Here is a 20,414-nt window from a genome sequence, read left to right as displayed (position 1 = left end):
TAATCAATTATACAACAAATTCAATTTCAGCTGTAAAGCAGCTCTGCGAGAAGATAATAATGTCATTATTCAGCTAAATTTTTGTTCTCAGTATTGCTTCAATTCAGTTCAATAACTTTCAATGTTGCAAAGTTCATCAATCAATTCAATTTGACTATAAACAGCTCTACAGAAGATACTAGTGTCATTAAATTCAGCTCAAGTCAGTTCAACATTGATTAAATTCAGTTCAATAACAGTGTGGATTATCCATCTCAGTTCTGTTCAAATTTTGCTGTCATCTGATAGTGTCAGTGCAGTTAAATCGATAATATTACTGAATATGAATTGTCTTTTAGACCCCAGCTGAGCAAGCCAAAGGAGACTGCGGCAAGGAACCAAACTCCAGTAAGTGACAGTAGTGGAGAAAAAAAACTACACTTGAATACACTTAAGGCAACATACCGGTGTTTCCTGCAGGATTTTGCTCTTGGAGCTAATGGATAATCTATACTATTTGTTTTCTATTTTTTATATTCAGTGTCAAATGTTTTGCGTTCACCCTGAGAAACTTTGCATTCATTTGCAAAATGTTTTGTGTTGCCCTGAGAAACTTTGCAGAACACAAAAGCACTGGCTCTGTACATATCAGCTCAGAGAGGCGTTTATTTTAAATAAAAATGAAGAAAATATTCGAAAAGTGGAAATAAAATGCCTAACAGGTATTTAATATTGGGAATATAGTGTTTATCAGGCAGGGTTAGGTCTAGGGGAGGGCTTTAGGGAATGGGACAAGTAATGTCCCAATAAGGCAGCGTTCATTTATGAATTTAATAAGCATAATCATATACACTGAACATGTTATTATTGCATACTGTTTTATAATGTACTACAATACACTGAGGTGCAAATAGTATCTGCTGCTATTTGTACTAAGTAATAATAGCAACTAACCACTATTTACACTAGAGAGCTGCTTCCATAAATAAACGTGACTTCAAACCCTGTCATACGACATTCCCTTACCAGCCAAAAAATCCACAGCTCCTTCTCAAGCCCAGCTGCCAATCAAAGCTCAGATTTCTAATCATTAAATACAGTGAAACTGGTGAAATGTGTAATTTAAGAGAAGAATTCTCAGGTGTCTTAGGTGAGGTGACGCACACTAAAATACTTCATATTATCGCTCAACGGTTTGGCGGGAGGATCATCGGATGCAAAGCACTTACACTGTGAAATTTCTCATTTCACACCTCGCTGATCCGCACAGGTTTCAAGAGGAATTCACCCAAGTGACCGATACTATTAAGCCATCATTTCAACCGGGTTTAACAGGAAACAAACCAAGAGCCTTGTTTTTAGAGTAGTGCAGTATGGATCACTGCCTAAATATGAGCAAAAAAATTGAACGCTTAATCTCTGACGTCACCCACAATCATTCAAATCAATTTCGGCGCGCTGAGCTTAAAAATGATGGGCAAAGGGACACGCCAAATGGTACTCGAGGTGAAAATGCGTCTGAATTTGTGTGCATCTCTAAAGCAGCAGGTGAAACCTCCCGAAAACACATTAACCATCAGGACTACACTTCAGCTCCCAACCCTCTCCATCCTCGGCGTGAGAGGCGAGCTCAAACAATCGATTGGCAGCTCACAAGCAATCAGCCACCATTATTTGTGAAGTTACACTCCAGTTCACATGAGCTGATAAAGGGGGCTGCTATTGATTCAGCGGCCATCCAGGAGAGAGCAATTTAAGCAACCGATGGGGCATAAAACAAACCTTCGCATTCGGAGAAGAAGCCCGCGGCCCCGGCTGACGGCGGACAGGGGTTACATGTATGCGTGTTGTGTGACTTTAATGAGAAACGAAGCGTGTGGGTATGAGAGACAGACAGACAGACATGTCCCCGAGGGCTTGACAGAATGCAGCTCACAGCATGAAGGATGCTGCTGGAATAGCGAGCTAATAGATGAAGCGTGTTTGCAGAAGTGGTCCCACTCCATTAGCTCCATTAATATTCATTACTGCCTGATCTTCAAGTCTATTTGATAAGGCATTGTTTTTGAGATAACTAACACACTAATGTGCATTTTGGAATGCAATTACTGCATCAAGAGGCAAGAAATCAGGAAAATGTGAGACAATAATATATAGATTATAACATTTTTTGAAGAAAATGTGATTGGTTGTACAAATTTCACCCCCATGATGCTAATGTATTCTGTGTGGTTGCTGGAGTGCTTTGGATAGGTTGGTTATTGGCACCAAAATCCTTTTTATGTAAGTCTATGGGATATTTTTGTTCATCAAGCAAAAAGAAAAGCCAAACAATTTGAGGCATCATTCATGTCTATAGTACAAATGATGAAGGGTTCTGAAAAATCCCTTGTAGATATGTACAGTATATATTATTTGTAACATACTGTACTGTTATCTGCCGGCATTGCAGATTTTGTAACACAAGCTGCGTTCACTGCATGTCGTAATTACCGTAATTATGAGATGACAACACGTGACATTCTCAGAATTAAGTGTTTCTATGGCAACACTATCAACGGCAACATGAATCTGCAGCGGTCACGTAGTACAAGTCAAAGATTTGAAAATTCGGAGTTTACAAGTTGTAAATTCCGACATGGCATGAACACACCTTTACTGTATTTGTTGATATTTGTTATATATTGGTTGATAATAGATATTTAAAGGCATAGTTCACCCAAAAATGAAACATTTGTCATTATTTACTCACCCTATACAAGTAATTCTCAAGCAAAATAATTTCCACAATATGTTTTACTTCTTTAAAACCAATAGATTTTTACATTTTGTGAATCAATCATGATGTGGGCTTATTTGGAACACATGCGGGCTTAAATGGTGCCAAAAGTACCAATTAAGACCATGCCAAACTTCTGACATCATTCATAAAATATCTTAATTTTATATTCTAAAATATACATCAACTAATTAATGCATTTTCAAATGAGAGATTAATCTTGCATTTAAACAAATTGTTTTTCTTATAAAACATTTCAATATCTATGAAAAACACCTAAACTGTTAAGATTTTAGTGGGCTTAATAGGTACACTTACCCTAGTTCTCAAGCAAAATCATTTCCACGATATAAGTAATTTTCAACCAAAATCATTTCCACAATATAAGTAATCCTCTAGCAAAATCATTTCCACAATATAATTCTCAAGCAAAATCATTTCCACGATATAAGTAATTTTCAACCAAAATCATTTCCACAATTTAAGTAATCCACAAACAAAATCATTTCCACAATATAATTCTCAAGCAAAATCATTTCCACGATACAAGTAATTTTCAAGCAAAATCATTTCCACAATTTAAGTAATCCACAAACAAAATCATTTCCACAATATAAATAATCCTCTAGCAAAATAATTTCCACAATATAATTCTCAAGCAAAATAATTTCCACAATAAGTAATTCTCAAACAAAATAATTTCCACAATATAAGTAATTCTCAAGCAAAATAATTTCCACAATATAATTCTCAAGCAAAATCATTTCCACAATTTAAGTAATCTTCAACCAAAATCATTTCCACAATATAATTCTCAACCAAAATCAATTCCAACTCAAACTCTTCATCACAATATAAGTAATTTTCAGCCAAAATCTTTACCATGATATAATTTTCAACCACAGTAAGGAACATCACAATAGTAAATCTGCCTGAAATCAGAGTCGTTACTAATTAAAATGAAAGACATACGCTATACTTCTCAACACTGTCGCTTAAATGTCTGCTAATTAATTTTGAAAATGTTAAACTCACATCAAACTCTTTGACAACCAGCTATTTTACACTTAAGACAACCAATCATATCTTCACTGATGCTTTTTGAGAATTGTACACTCTAGCTTAGAACAAAACTGACCATTATCTAAATGTCTTATAATTACTTTTGAACACTCAGGCATGTGCCCGATCATCATCAGAGAAACAGAGGAATATGCAATCACTGACCATGTTGAATTCCTCCCATGAGTTGCTCCAAGTCCAATAGTGCACCTTGTATTGCCCGATCCGCACTGCCATCATCTGGTTGCCACGATAATAGAAGATGGGTCTGTTGGAATAAAATGGGAATCTTGTGGTAAGTCATTCTGCTTGCCAACACTTACCACTCTGCTTCATCCCATTTTGGCAATATGTATTCAGTGGAACACCTTTAGCAAACGGAGAATCTCTTTCTCAATGACTCCACATAGTGGCTTTAACAGCAGACCTTAACTTCCCTCAAGAAATGGTATGCTAGCAGCAAAGTAGAAGCTGCTGACTGTATTGTGCTTTGAGGTGGTTACCTGTCCTGCAGTGAGTCGTTGAAGAGTGCAGGGCTTAAATCGAGACCATCAATGACACGGTCATCAGGGGGAAGAACGCCAGCCACAGAAAGACTCGTGCTGAAGAGATCCATCACACTGCCCAACTGATGACTCACCTGAGGAACAAAACTCTTTAAAAGGAGTCATGCGGTGTCATGTCAGAGCTAGAACAAAACACCGGCCTCACGCAGAGAACAAATCATTCTGCATTGAGTAATAAATCATTATTGAACAATAATCAATGATTTTGTCAAGTTGGTAAATCCCATATCATTTTTGTCCTTTAATTATTTTAAGGTTTTGTTTTGGATTGAATTTAATGGAAAATTATGTGAGTTAGTTAAGAATGTAAAGCAGCTCTTGAAGTTAGGGCTGTGCGATTAACCGTAATTATATTTTTGATTTCCATTTTGGCTTCAAACAAATAAAAAAGTTCTCACTATTAACTAGTTGCTTATTAGCATACATATTACTAGGATATTGGCTGTTTATTAGTACTTATAAAGCACATATTAATGCCTTATTCTACATCATCGTATTCTACATCCCTTAATTCTACCCAATACCTGAACTTAATAACCTTACTAACTATTAATAAGCAGTAAAGTATATAGTCGCAGTTAATCATTAGTTAATAGTGAGAATTGGACCCTAATCTAAAGTGTGACCGAAACAATTATTGTGCCACATTTCGTTCCTTTCCTTTAAAGCAGTGCACTTTTGACCCTCCTTAATGTCTAATTCATGTAATATGATTGTCGTAAAACACAGTCTACTGCGTTTCGTGCTTAATATCAAAAAGCGTTATTAAGCTGCGTATTAGGATGTGAAAGTGTGCGGTTCCCTTAAGCGGCTTTCTGTGTGTGACTTTGGGCTTTGAATACATGCCAAAATGGTCAAATATACAATAAAAATATGGCGAGTATTCAAATAAACACAGTCAGTTATGTCCAAAGTGAACAAACAAATGGATGCGTGACAGTATATTAGATCAGTGCATCCGGTCTTAAAGTGACAGCAGCCTAATAAACCTGTGTCATTAATGTTAATCAAACAACAAAAGATAAAGAGAAAATCATTCACAGCTCTTGACTGAATAACTTTTGTAGCTTTAATAAGAATCAATATATATTTAATTCATACAGTGAAAACAGTGCAGTGTTGCACTATGCAATGTTTTATTTTAAAGCTTTTTTCTATTGTATTTGTCTTATTGTTTGCAATTTTCTTCGTTTTTTAATGCATTACTGACTTTTTCTTACTTTTTTGCATGTAGTAGGTTATGTGCAGCAGGCACTTTTGATCATACTGATCATTTAGAGGCCTTCAAATTTTGCGTATCAAATATGATACAGTAAGGTTAATTGGATAAGCAAGCACAATTATCTATCATATCACATAATCAATAATCCTAATATCAGCTGATATATGGGTCTATCACTAGTCAAAATGTTCAAAATAGTTTAATCTGTAATAAATCAACCCATGCTGCAAATCACACAGACATGCACCAACGTGAACACATCGATGCTTCTCTAAGACGCCGAAGCACAGACAGGGAGGCCGGTTTAAAAGAGCAGAACCACAATGATGCGTTTCTTCAGTTCCCGCTCTAATCTGCGCTCGCAGGTTTATTATAAACCACACTAACATCTCTGTAAATGAAGAGAAAGGAGAGTTGGGACAGAGGCCGGAACTGCTGCTTTATCTGTCCTCCCCAGTCCTGCTGCTGCAAAAAAAGCTTTATTTTATTTATAAACTTTGAACTATTTTCCGATAAAATGCCATTTTTTCGCTGTCATCCTTGATCTTCCATTCTATTCTCTCCTGAGCGGGCCTTTGAGGGAAACGGCACGCTCACAATCAGATAGCACTATCAGCACAGAGCAGCTGGCTCTGCTGCACACACACACACACACACACACACACACGTCGCCTACTTCAGCCTCCCAGAATTCCCTTCACCACCACTGCCAGACAGCCAGTACATTCCATTATCTTCACTCTCAGGCTTCACACACACACACACACACACACACACACAGACATACGTACATACATACATACTTATACACACAGGAAAAGGAGAAATCAAAGGGAACAATTAATAAAGGTAACTAGCCGCTACCACCAGCTGCTCTTATCCAGCTGCACACACGAAAAACATGGGACTAATAAAAGGGAAATGAAAATGTCTTTATCTCCAGTTCATTTCCTCTTCCTTCTCTTCTTCTCTGTGTCTTGGGCTGACGCTGGTTATCTGAGCAGACAGACCTGCGAGCCCTGTCTAATGCACTCAGTCTGTGCGTCTCTGAGCTGATAAACACAACAGGAGAGACTGTGACACCCCCCACCTCTTTATTTTTATATTCACGTCACTCGATAGCTGAAGTGAACCGTAGGTGCGACGAGCACCACACATGTTTCTAGTCCAACTAAGTCAAGGTCAAGTCTCAAATCACTTTTGTTAATAACGTCTTCTGCTACTAGACGATTACCTGAATCAAAAGATCATTTAAAGGGGTGGTTGATTATGATTTCACTTTTTTAACTTTAGTTAGTGTGTAATGTTGCTGTTTGAGCATAAACAACATCTGCAAAGTTAAGACGCTCAAAGTTCAATGCAAAGAGAGATATTCTCTGTTTAAGGACTACAACAAACCGCTGGTAGGGACTACAACAAGCTTCTTCCTGGGTTGGTGACATCACAAACCCCAAAATTTACATAAACCCCGCCCCCGAGAACACGCAACAAAGGGGGTGTGGCCATGTTGGGCTGCTTTAGAGAAGAGGAAGAGTTGATGTAGTAGAGTGTTGTTGACATGCCGTCATTTTACGCCAGACTGCTTCACAAACGAGGGTCAATTCAATGCTGGATTTGCACAAAAGATTAACATGACGGCACATGCTAGTCGATGAGTTGAATCAACTCCACAGCAACTACATAAATTTATCCACTAACCATTCAGAAACATCTAAAAGTTGTAACTTCTTCCTGAGTCTCTCCATCAGTGTCGACTCCGGTTTGAACAATGTAAGGCTGAACACCTGTTACTGACAATCCTCATTTTGGCTGCGTGAGATTCTCCAGCTTTGTTACTGTTGAGCAACCGAAGTGCGAGCTGTTAAAGCTCCGCCCTCTTCTGGAATATAATAAATGATCTGTGGGGTATTTGAGAGACAGAAACTAAACAGAGCGTTACTGACAGACTGGGAAGAGAGGAGCTGCAACAATGGAGAATATGAGGAAAATAATGTGTTTGCATGAAAACCTGTTCTAGTAGAGCCCAAAAGCAAAATCAAAACTTTGTAAAATGGCATAATAGGTCCTCTTAAATATTTAAATGCCATTTACTTTTAATATGAATAGTTTCTTATTGGGGGAAAAACACTATAAACCCGAATAAGTTGGCAAAACTCAAAATGTTTTAGGTAATCAGTTAAATTTCTTTTGTCTTTTTTTTTTTTTTTTTTAAGTTAAGAAATTCAAAGTTTAAGTAAGCAGAACTGGCAGATTTCAATTTTGTACTCATACATTTTAATTGCTCTTAGCTTTAAATTTTTGAGTAAGTTAATTAATACATTAAACTTAAAATTATCATGTAATCTTAACTTAACTGCCTACAAGACTATCAGCGCCAAGATTTAGCATTAAACTCTACAAAATCCCCCAATTAACATTAATCTTGTACAAAAAAAAACATTATAGAACACTTAATTTTAGCATTTATTCTCCCTTTTGAGTGTCATGGCAAAGCATGCTGGGAAATAGAAATACCAGCCCACTTTCAGGTAAATTTAAGTTTGTCTTAATTAAAAGAAACAAGTTCATAAAACTCAAAACAATGAACAATTCAGATCACTTAAAATGTGTCAGTTTTATGAACTCAAATGAAAAAGAAAGTTCTAAATACTTGTAAAAGTTCATTTGATTTAACTAATTTGTTTCATTTGAGTTTGTCCTACTCAAACCAATTAATAATTATGAGTGTTAGGGTTTACAGTGTAGGCAATGCCACTCGGTAGGAAACTTCACAGAGTTCACAATAACATATTTTGGATTTTTTTTTTTTCCTTAGCTGCTTCCTGCTATAACATTAGTCAAATTACTTGACCCAAAAACAATAAATTTACATGATCTTTGTGCAAACTGTGCAGATTAATTTCTAGATTGTACATTTGAGGATTATAAAGCATTCATCACAGCAAGACAGCAAAGAAATAAATGTGAATCCACTAAAAAATATTTGCCAATCTCATCATATAGTTGCTTTATTTCCAAGAAATTCTGAGTATTAATTTGTGAATCATGTTTTATTTATTTGAGAATACATTTTCTATTTGATTTATTTGTAAATATGGAACAAAAATATCATGGTTACACTTTGTTTCGATGGTCCACTTTAGACATTCTACTAAATACAAGTAACTTTGCAACTACATGTCAACTAACTCTCATTATATAGGTTAGGAATAGGTTGACATGAGTTGCAAAGTCACTAATAGTCAGTAGAATGTCTGTTTGGGAGCATCAAAATAAAGTGTTTGCAGATATTAAGCAGACAGTCTACTAATACTTTAATGACTGCTAGTTAACATGTAGTAGCAAAATTACTTGTAGTTAGTAGAATGTCTAAAGTGGACTATCAAAATAAAGTGTTACCGAATTCACTAAAAACAAAAAAGGGCATCAATGCTCCCCATAAGAGAAATGGACGAGAAGATACACATATCACAAAAAGCCACACTCAAGTGAAGCCGGACGGGCAAAATCCAGCCTGCCACTGCAAGACAAACATTAACAGTGTGAAACACCTGCTTATCCCACTCTGGCACTGCCCAGACACCTGGCACATCCCAGCATACCCCAGCACTCCTCTCTGCTCTCCTCTTCCCTTCAGTTCTTTATCCGGCACGCCTGGCATATTCAGATACAGAAGCCCTCATTACAGCTCAATCCAACCTCAGCAAACACACAAACAGATTAGCCGCTTAAGACGTTCCCAATCCTCCTGTCCCTCGTCACTCCGCCGTGCTATCAGGACCCCGCACACCCCTCAGATATGAGCCGGGGGCAGGCTTAGTGCGGCTCCCGCGCTCCCTCCTCCAAAAATCCCCCCACGCCACAGCCCCGTGTCACAGCTGCCCCTAATACAATTAAAAGTCATTTGTGGAGCGTACAGCTTCAGCGGATCAGGAAAAGGAGGGAGGAAAGGAGACCAGAGCTGAGAATCATAAGGAATTTAAAGAGAAAAAAAAAATAGATAACATTTGATAAGGAATTTGATGATTGTCCTGACAAAGGTAAAGCTTATAACGGAACTGAATGTCGTAAATATTATTTGGTTGCAATATTTAAAAAATGTCCAGTTCCATTTTTAAAATATTGGAAGCAAAACAGGGCTCAACGCTAAGGATTTAGCCAGTGGTTCAAATGTTTAATTGTCCTGCCAAAATATTCACTGGCCCCAACACAAAAAAATAAATAAAATATAATTATTTTTGACCCGTGTAACCTTGCATTCTTGTTCAATTAACATTAATGACACAGACAGAAGCTGCTGTCACTTTAAGAGCTAATACATGGATCTGAATACTGTTTATCAACTGTTTATGTTCACTTAAGACATAACTGATTGCGTTTACAAGGACACTGACCAAAACGGGTGTTTTGACATAATTTCATATGTATTTGTCTTCTAAAGCGCAAGATGACGCAAAAGAACTCAATTCGGTATTTACGCAATATGTCTGAAATGCGACTCTCTGTGTGCACAGCAGACAATTACCAAACTGTTTTTTTGCTTGAATGGTTTCAAATTGTTTGAATGTTTAAAGTCAACATGAGATCAAAATTGACAATTGTTGTTTTTTTATGGAATATCGCAGTATTTATTATAAATTATAAATTTATTTAGCCTCCATCTGCTACAGTAGCCATGCCCCAAACTCTCCGCCTGCTACAGTAGCCACACCCCCAAACTCTCATCCTGCTACAGTAGCCACGCCCCAAACGCACAGCCTTCTACAGTAGCCACGCCCCAAACTCACAGCCTGCTACATTAACCACGCCCCAAGCTCTCAGCTTCCTACAGTAGCCACGCCTCAAACTCTCCGCCTGCTACAGTAGCCACGCCCCAAACTCTCCGCCTGCTACAGTAGCCACGCCCCAAACTCACAGCCTGCTACATTAACCATGCCCCAAGCTCTCAGCTTCCTACAGTAGCCACGCCTCAAACTCTCCACCTGCTACAGTAGCCACGCCCCAAACTCTCCGCCTGCTACAGTAGCCACGCCCCAAACTCACAGCCTGCTACAGTAGCCACGCCCCAAACTCTCAGCCTGCTACAGTAGCCACGCCCCAAACTCTCCGCCTGCTACAGTAGCCTCGCCCCAAACTCTCCGCCTGCTACAATAGCTACGCCCCAAACTCCCCACCTGCTACAGTAGCCACGCCCCAAACTCTCAGCCTGGTACAGTAGCCACGCCCCAAGCTCTCAGCCTCCTACAGTAGCCACGTCCCAAACTCTCCGCCTGCTACAGTAGCCACGCCCCAAACTCTCCGCCTGGTACAGTGGCTACGCCCCAAACTCTCAGCCTGCTACAGTAGCCACGCCCCAATCTCTCAGCCTGCTACAGTAGCCACGCCCCAAACTCTCCGCCTGGTACAGTGGCTACGCCCCAAACTCTCAGCCTGGTACAGTAGCCACGCCCCAATCTCTCAGCCTGCTACAATAGCCACGCCCCAAACTCTCAGCCTGCTACAGTAGCCATGCCCCAAACTCTCCGCCTGCTACAGTAGCCACGCCCCAAACTCTCAGCCTGCTACAGTAGCCACGCCCCAATCTCTCAGCCTGCTACAGTAGCCACGCCCCAAACTCTCCACCTGCTACAGTAGCCACGCCCCAAACTCTCAGCCTGCTACAGTAGCCACGCCCCAAACTCTCCGCCTGCTACAGTAGCCACGCCCCAATCTCTCAGCCTGCTACAGTAGCCACGCCCCAAACTCTCCGCCTGGTACAGTGGCTACGCCCCAAACTCTCCGCCTGCTACAGTAGCCACACCCCAAACTCTCAGCCTGCTACAGTAGCCACGCCCCAAACTCTCAGCCTGCTACAGTAGCCACGCCCCAAACTCTCCGCCTGCTACAGTAGCCACGCCCCAAACTGAATCCGAGATCTCCATTGTGTCATATCCAGGTGCACTGCAACAATTTTCCAGCTACAAGTAATTTGTCCATCCTCACTAAAAACAGAAATGCAACACAAATCACAGCCAATCTGAACATATTTGATGTTTAAGGGCCCTTCCACACTAAATAAAGCTCTGATGGAGCGTTTGAACAGATAGGAATACGTGTTCTGTGTTTTGAGGATGTGGAAAGATGGAACACAGCGAACTGGAAAGCACAATTGGGACTTTTAAGTGAAACAGCTTGGGATCATTCTCACTGTGCCAGCAGGGATCCGTCCAGGCCACCAGGCAATGGCTGGTTCCCTCATCCCACCTTCAAATGTAGTCTCCTTCCCGCAGAGGAACGGACCGTTGCTGCCGCCTGAGGATGAAAAAAGGGACAGGACAGAATCTCAAACTCAAAGCCTCGCCTGTGGAGTACAGGCAATTCATCTCTGACAAATAATCTTTACAAAAGAGACCCGTGACACAAAGAAATTGAAAAGGTGTATTGGGAGCGTACATGACAGATGAGTTGAGAGAGCAGAAGATAGAACAGAACGCAAGGGTCTTGAGATACGTTTTAAAGCTTGACATGACTTGTCTAAAAAATGTGATGCTTATAGAATAAGACAAAGAAAAACAGCTAGATACAATGCCATGTTAAAAACGGCCACGGGCGCATATGTACATAACCCAATAATTAAGAAACAGGACATTGAGTAGCATGCAGGAGATGCACATTTGATTTGAATCTCTTCATCCAAATCAATTCTTTTATTGCCCTTACTAAATAAAAAGGTGTCAAAAACTCTGTTAGGTGTGTTAATGTTTAAGGTGGAGATATGTGAATGGTTTCCCACTTTGTTGCGGTCCAGACATCACTGCTGCCCCGTTATCCGAGGTGAAGAACACCAATGTGTTGTTGTGGATGCCCAGACTGACCAGCCGAGCCAGAATCTGGCCAACGCTGTAATCCAGCTCCATCACTGCATCGCCATAACTACAAGACAAATCACAGTGTCTTACCACCTCAACCAAACCATTAAAATTACCCCACATAACCTTCAATTGCTTTAACCCAGACAGCATAACAAATTCTGTCAAATTAGCCCACGTTTGAAATCCGTCCTGTGACAGATGGATGTGATATATGGAGGAAGATAGATGTCTCAGATAGATGTGCGCTGGTTATAAAACTTTAAGATGCGGCGTGTCAGGCTGAATCCCTCCACCGCCAGCACCTGGCTAATACCCCTCAGCCTTGATCCATTCCTCTGTCAACACAAGCCTCATTTAGCATTCTGAAGAAACGTATGCTTACTGAAGCCCCAGTATTCCAAAGCACTGGGCGGAATACTAAACAGCTGCAGACAAGACTACCAATGAAGCCTCCAGCCCTTATTCTAGCCTCAGAGCAGGAAAAATAACATCTCATTAACCAATCATTTCTATAATACAAAACTGGAACGCACAGAAGCAGAATATTTGGCCAAAATGATAATTATGTTATGGCCGACAACTCTTTCCCCGCCAGCGTTTTGATAATTTTCACAAAAATTTCATGGCTCCCAGAATATTTTATTGTATGAATATCTGAACATGCAATATTTCAAAAGAAAGAACAGACCTTCTGCTTTTTTTCTAGCTTCATGCATTCCTTTTTTTTAATCAACACTTGAAAATGGGTAAGTTTAATAAAAAAAAAGCAACTTTTTGAGCAAAAAGCTGGGAAAATCGTATTTTTGTCAAAAACTACGTCCAGATGGGATTCAGAACGATGATCAAAACAAAGATGGAGTACAGAGTCCATCAACACCTCCAAAGCTTCACAGTCCTAATGTTATTTATATGCTGTTTAAAGAGGTCATGATTGAGAAATCAGCTTTCCCCTGAGCTTTTGATATATAATCAGTCATCGCACTATAAGAATATCCTGTAAGTTTCAGAACTGAAAACTTCCATGTTACCCCAATAAAAGCTTTTATTGACACCAGGCCCAGCGAACGACTGATCCTGGAATGTGCCAATAGATAGATGAAACTCCGCCTCCACAGAAGAAATCAACGCCTACTTCATCATTGCAATGTTAGCCCCGCCCACTGGTGTGTTAGTGAGATGAGGAGGAGAGAAGAGCGATACAGGACTAAAATAACATTACCTTTCAAAGGATCCTAATGCTAGGAATATGGTTATTTATTTTCAACAATGTGAATGTCTCAGTTAAGCTTTATTTATTTGTATTCGGTACATTTCACTGTGGATTCTTTGGCAAATTAATCGCATTTCGGCGCAGGCTTTGCAAACAGACTTTTACAATATGGACTCGACAGTAATGCAACAACATGTAAGAAACTGTGTTCATTCTAATGCCTGATCTGATATTAATGAATCATGTACAGTCAGATGTTCTTTGTCTGTGTCAGTAAATCAAACCAGTGACTAAACTTCACATTGTTTCTCTTAGTAGGATGAAAATAATCTGTTATTTAAATGGTGGTTAAAATAATATATAGAAAGAGATCAAAGAACGCTCCCTTTACAGTCGCTGGAGCTGTCAATCAAACAGCACAAGTTTATCAGTGACTGAGTTCTGGACTCGCGCCAAAACTCCCGAGCTCAACGTGAGCTCAACAACATGTCTGTGATCGGCTACAATGTTCATCACTGCAAACTTTCATGCCACAATCTAAATGTAATGCTATAATCAACGCTTTTCTCGATTAGTAAACCTTGAGAGCTGTAATAGTAAAAACCTGCTAAAAGTTTTCGAGAGAGTAATACTTAGCCTTAATACAGAACGTTCAAATCAGAGCCCTAAAATCAGGGTAGGAAAAATGCCTTTTATTTCTAAATTATGACTATTTTTGGTGTAAAAAGCAATCTAACATTGTAAGTGCACCCCAGGAAACATTATAAAACAATAAAACATTGCAGTTCATGACCCCTTTAATGTTGGTGATCGCGTTATTTTATATATGCATATGATTACATATGCTGACGCTTATTTCTGCATCGTAAAAACTTGTCTTTGACAGGGAAGCGTTTTCTCATAAAAGACAAGATAACTCGTCAATGGCGGGGAAAGAGTTAAGCAGTATTGGAGGTAGTAATCAGAGTTATGTAATCAGATTACTTTTTTCAAGTAATGGGTAAAGTAATGCATTACTTTTAAATGTACAACAAAATATCTGAATTACTTTTTCAAATAAGTAGCACAAGTTACTTTGTTTTGCCATGTATCGACTGACAGCTCTCCTGTCCTCATGTTGAGAGAATCGTGAGTAAGTGCTGTTGTGTGTGAACATGATGGGTATTATAGTTCTAGACTAAATGTGAGCATTTACTCATCTCACTGGCACAAAAACACATTCAGTATTTGTCAAAATGAATAAAAACCAGGGCTGCACACTATTGGAAAAAAACTGACATTTGAAATAAGAGCGTCCTATTCGTCTGTGATCTAGAATTGCAGCACAGCTGAAATGTTTGTTTGAGCTGCGCCCTCTACTGTACAGACGTGAATTTACTTTTCCTTCGGCGTGAAGCTTATTCATTTCACAAAAAATAGAACTTTTGGGGGGTGTTTTTATTAAAAAACAAGCAAGAAAGCCCAGCCCAGTAACGCAAAAGTAACGCAACTCATTACCTTCCATAAAAAGTAACTAAGTAATGCAATTAGTTGCTTTTTTTAGGGAGTAACGGAACATTGTAATGCATTACTTTTAAAAGTAACATTCCAAAACACTGCCGTTAAGTGACATAATGGCCAATTTTACAAAATCAAGTCAACTCAGACAATAAAAGTCTGAATGTACATTACAAAAAATTTAAATTTTTCCAAACTTTTGACCGTTAGTGTAAAGTAACTTTTCTATCCAAGCCATATTATTTGAAGAATCATTCATGTGCGTATCACAAACATGCAAAATGAATTACGCCATGCAGTTTAATACTGCAGTTCTCACATACCGTCCCCTCTGACTCTTTCCCAGGAAGTGTTTTGAGGCGTAGACAGGCGCGTGAGTTGCATCTGGAGCCCAGTAGAGAAAGAAGGGCCGCTGGGCCGTGGCTTGCTGAGTGATAAACTTCAAGCCTTCCTGGAGACAGATAGAATCAAAACCAACATCAGGCGCATCCCATAGTGCATCTGTCCATGACTGATCCACACAAATAAACATTAATCAAGCCAATGAACAGGAAAACTCACCTCCAGATAGATTTGGGTGAGGTTGGATTCCCCTGTTTTCACATTAATCTCAAAGTCTTCGTAATACCTGCAAAATACACAGATCATCTAAACTTCCTGCAGATCTAATGAGACCATCCCCACAAACTCATTCTAGCGCCATATGAGTTCTTGTTCCAAATGACGAGCTTCCTAAACCAAGTGCTGCACCAGGGTGTGATTACGAAGTGAATCTGAAGAAGTAAATTGTCTCAGAAGACACGTGCGTTGTGAGGCGTGGAGCGGTAGAGGCGACTCTCTTATGCTCCGGCTGTTCCAGGTGTCCAAACACACAACCTGCCATCTCTTGGGGGTGTGTGTGCGTGTTTGTCTGACCAGACTCAAACACGCCATGCTGATTAAACCCACTGCTAAGCGCAAAACTAGCCCTATCGCCAGAGCCAATGACCCAGAATGCACATATGGCTGTTTTGGAAGCAGAAAATGAGATACTACACTGCAGCTGGTACAAGAGGAAAGAGGAAATTCACTTCACCAAACAAACTCTGGTGGTGCTTGATTTTCGAACATCACAGCCATGATTTACAGCATGTTGCTCTGCGGTTTTCTAAGGTTTTCTTAGCATGCATTATGTTTGTACCTCACCTTCCCTTCATTTCAGAGTTGTTGTAGACGGGTATATTGGGACGGAAGCTGTCATTGTAAGGGCCGAAATGGCAGTTTGGAGCACCAAACCATTCATCAAAGCCATGCTTCAGAGGCAAGTATTGAGTTCTGTGCCCAAGGTGCCTGAGATAGGAGATAAAGATTAAAATTAAATCTTATAAAGACGGCAGGTATGTTCAAAAGGCAAGGAATTTCATCAATAAAATGATTAAAAATGATCAAATTATGTATTAATTGCTAACATTAATAACTACAAATGTAACTTAAAATGTATTTAAATATACTTGCAATGCATTTGACAGTATATTTGCTAAAATAGGTACACAAGCAGTGCACATTGCATGGAATTGTATCCCATAATGCAACGCACTCAACTTGGCCTTCTATTTCCAGTGTGACCAATGAGAGAAGCAATTTCAACACAAGCAATAATTTTTCATGAGACATTATTTGACCAGACTGCCAAAAACCTTAATATTTAAAACTAGAATAAAACGTCCTACATAATTAAAAAAAATAATAATTATATATATATAAAATTCTGCAAGGCTATAAGCTTTTTGTGGAATTAAAAATGCATTCTATCGTTTGAAATGTTATACTGCTTCATATTCTATTATAGCCCATATCATTATTCAGAGAAAGACATCCCATCATGAGAGGAGCTGCAGGAATCTCACCACTTGCCGACGATCTTGCTGATATAGTCTTTCTTTTTCAGCAGTTCTGGAAGCAGGATCTCATCCTGAGATATTCCCCCCACTATCTCCTGAGGTGTGTATGCTGTCGGAGAGAGTCCATTATAAGTTACTTCAAAAAGTAATGCATTACAGTATTGCGTTACTCCCTAAAAAATTAACTAATTGTGTTACTATTTATGGAAAGTAATGCGTTATTTGCGTTATTTTTTCACACCTGGTCTTGTTTTATAATACAAAGTGCACTATATATTTAACGCTAAGTGTAAATAGCCCACCTTGTTTGCAGAGGCTATTTACAGTAACTCCGCCCAACAATGTCTGATTGGACTAGACAAAATTACAAAAGAAACCTGTCTGGTAACAGGATCAGTGGCGTGGAGAGAAAGACGGGTGGAGTTGGCTTTTGACGACCTTTTTCTGAACTCTTCCGAATTCTTCTCCCTTTTCCCATCACATATCAGATCAGAAAGGCGTTTATTTTAAATAAAAATGAAGAAAATATTCGAAAAGTGGAAATAAAGTGCATAACGGCTATTTGTTAGTAGGAATAAAGTGTTTATCGGGTAGGTATAGGCTTTATTGTCCCAATAAGGTGACATGCATTTAATGATTTTAGTAATATAGTCACATACACTGAATATGTTATTATTGCATACTGTTTTATAATGTACTACAATACACAGGTGCAAATAGTATCTGGCACTATTTACACAAAGAAAATACTGCTATTTGCACTTTGTTCCTTTTTACTAACAAAAAATAGTTATATTTTTGGCAAATGTAAAGGCTCTTTCAAAGCAAATATTGGTGTCAATATGCCAAAGCATTGCAGAGATACAGCCTCAAGATTCGTTTTAGCATCATGCCTGAAATTTGTTGCAGCTATATACGAAAACGGTTTTGTCTATCAACACGAAATCCATAACTTTTTGCTGGCATAGTCTGAAGATGATACGATTCGATTTTGGTGAAAATTGGACAAATGGTCTACGAGGAATTTGAAAAAGTAGGTTTTTAAAGAAAATCAAAATGGCGGACAGGAAGTTTGGCCAAATATGGCAAAATTGGTATCTATGTTCTTGGCATAAGCCAAAGAATCTGTTAAAACCATTTAGTTTCATTAAAATAGTCTAATTTATTCAAAAGTTATTAGCATTTTTGGAAATTTCATTATAACTTTTGACCACAAGGTGGCGCTGCCCTGAAGGTTTTTGAGTATTGTCAGGGCATAGTGCCGAAGACACATACCGAGTTTCGTAAAGATACGCTAATGTGTTCATAAAATACAGCATTTTATAAAAAAATTCAAAATGGCCGACGCCCAAAATGGCCGATATGGCAAAGTTGGAAGCCCTGAATCTAAAGAGACCAATTTTATGATTTTTGGACAAACCGTTCAGAGGCTATAAGCAAAAATAGCCATCTTTTGTATCTCTGTGCCAGTAGGTGGCGCTGTGCCGAAACGCAGCATGTTACCTCAGGTTATGGACCAAGTTTCGTCTGAATACGATAAAGCGTTGAGAAGATACGTCTATTTTCACAAGCGTTTCGTAAAATTCTTTGTGCATTTTTTGAAAACGGTTTGACAAATCGACTTGAATTCCATCACTTATTGTCGGCATGGTCTGAAGATGATCTGGTTAAATTTTCGTGAAAATCAGAGCAACGGCCTACGAGGAGTTCGAAAAAAGTATTTTTTTCGGAATACTCTAAATGGCAGAAAAATTTTCATGACGGAAAATGACGTCATAGGGTGCAATCAATCTGTCTTGAGAAGACAAAAAAAGAAGAAAAAAAGAGGTGTCAGTTAAAAAATGGAAAAACAAAGAGTTACTTATTTGAAAAAGTAATTCATATTCAAATTTAAAAGTAATGCATTACTTGTTACTTGAAAAAAAGTAATCCGATTACATAACTCACATTACTTTACTGATTATAGGAGTGCACCATAAAGTCGTAAGAACAGATTTACTGAAAACAGTGAAGGAGGGCTGAGGAAAGAAGCAAATGTTTTACGATCATACCATTCCTAGCATGAGCATTGGTGGTGTAGAATCCATTCCGCACAGGAAGTCTTCCCGTGAGCAGAGCGGCCCTGGCTGTGGAATTATACAAATTATGCATATTATAAACATCGAAGATACAAAAGACATACCTGTACTTGTATAAAAAGGTGTAACACCTATTTAAACTTTTGTTTTGCATGAGCAAACACCTCAAACTAAAAAGTTATTAGACTAAACTGCACTCAACTACTGCAAACTACTACTACTCTCTTGCTTGCTCTTTAGGAATAAGTTTTCAAATCTAATCAAATGCATTTCCTGAAATTTAAATCATGTGGTATTTAAGACTTCATCTGGAAGAGAGAGAAGGGAAAGAGGTTTTGGACACGAGAGAGCTCACCCTGGATATTATCATTAGGAAGTTCTCCTCTATCTACTTTGTGATTAAAATTCTAATTAAGGTTCTGAAGGAAAAGCTCTATAATAGCGGAAGGTACGAGTGCTCCAGGCACCTTCATCTCACACATTTGAGATTAACAATTGATTAAGCCTTATTTGCTTAAAAATTAATTAGAATTGAAAAGAGGACTAAAAGAAGATCTGCTCTGCATAGCAAGTCCATTCAAATTCCCAAATTATGCATAATTAGCATATTTCAGTACTGCTGGTGTATTATCCATATTAGCATAATAAGTCGTCCTCTCACTATCATGCAGCCGCACACGTCTTGTGTTTCCTCAGCAGGATGAAATAAAAAATGAATGAACAGTAAAATAGATGCAATCGCATTGTAATAATGACAAATTGTAAACCTCTCAATATAAATCAGTATATTCAATATGTCACCTCGAATAAAATATGTACACATTTTTAATGGGGTGATTATGATTTTACGTTTTTAACTTTAGTTAGTGTGTAATGTTGCTGTTTGATCATAAACAACATCTGCAAAGTTACGACGCTCAAAGTTCAATGCAAAGGGAGATATTCTTTGTTTAAGGACTACAACAAACAGCTGGTAGGGACTACAACGAGCTTCTTCCCGGTTAGTGACATCACAAACCCCAAAATTTACATAAACCCCGCCCCTGAGAACACACAACAAAGGGGGTGAGGCCATGTTGGGCTGCTTTAGAAAAGAGGAAGAGTTGTTGTAGTAGAGTGTTGTTGACATGCCGTCATTTTACCCCGGACTGCTTCACAAACGAGGGTCAATTCAACGCTGGATTTGAACAAAAGATTAACATGACGGCACATGCTAGTCGATGAGTTGAATCAACTCCACAGCAACTACATAAATTTATCCACTAACCATTCAGAAACGTCCAGTTTCAT

At 38.8% G+C, this 20,414-nt stretch overlaps 1 protein-coding gene and 1 long non-coding RNA gene across 4 annotated transcripts in view; both read right to left on the bottom strand.

Moving 5' to 3' along the window:
• Positions 1 to 20,414, bottom strand: part of galns (galactosamine (N-acetyl)-6-sulfatase) — a 41,644-nt gene that overhangs the window by 17,573 nt on the left and 3,657 nt on the right. The window contains exons 3-11 of the mRNA XM_051901130.1: positions 19,098 to 19,172; positions 17,053 to 17,155; positions 16,352 to 16,495; positions 15,728 to 15,794; positions 15,490 to 15,617; positions 12,381 to 12,520; positions 11,796 to 11,899; positions 4,324 to 4,460; positions 3,986 to 4,088 (exon numbers count right to left, since the gene is read on the bottom strand). Coding sequence (XP_051757090.1) covers positions 3,986 to 4,088; positions 4,324 to 4,460; positions 11,796 to 11,899; positions 12,381 to 12,520; positions 15,490 to 15,617; positions 15,728 to 15,794; positions 16,352 to 16,495; positions 17,053 to 17,155; positions 19,098 to 19,172 — 1,001 coding nt within the window. The remainder of the gene's footprint in view (positions 1 to 3,985; positions 4,089 to 4,323; positions 4,461 to 11,795; positions 11,900 to 12,380; positions 12,521 to 15,489; positions 15,618 to 15,727; positions 15,795 to 16,351; positions 16,496 to 17,052; positions 17,156 to 19,097; positions 19,173 to 20,414) is intronic.
• Positions 7,830 to 11,789, bottom strand: LOC127516472 (uncharacterized). Of its 3 annotated transcripts, none has more exons than XR_007930989.1 (2): positions 11,231 to 11,789; positions 7,830 to 11,198 (listed from the first exon to the last, which is right to left on the bottom strand). It is a non-coding gene; the product is annotated as an uncharacterized LOC127516472 (long non-coding RNA). The 3 variants fall into 3 exon arrangements; XR_007930990.1 differs by having other exon boundaries at positions 7,830 to 10,974; XR_007930991.1 differs by having other exon boundaries at positions 7,830 to 10,718.

The sequence above is a fragment of the Ctenopharyngodon idella genome, chromosome 7 (assembly GCF_019924925.1).
Source record: "Ctenopharyngodon idella isolate HZGC_01 chromosome 7, HZGC01, whole genome shotgun sequence".
Lineage (NCBI taxonomy): Eukaryota > Metazoa > Chordata > Actinopteri > Cypriniformes > Xenocyprididae > Ctenopharyngodon > Ctenopharyngodon idella.
The sequence above is the reverse complement of the archived record's forward strand: the minus strand, read 5'-3'. Positions and strand labels throughout refer to the sequence as shown.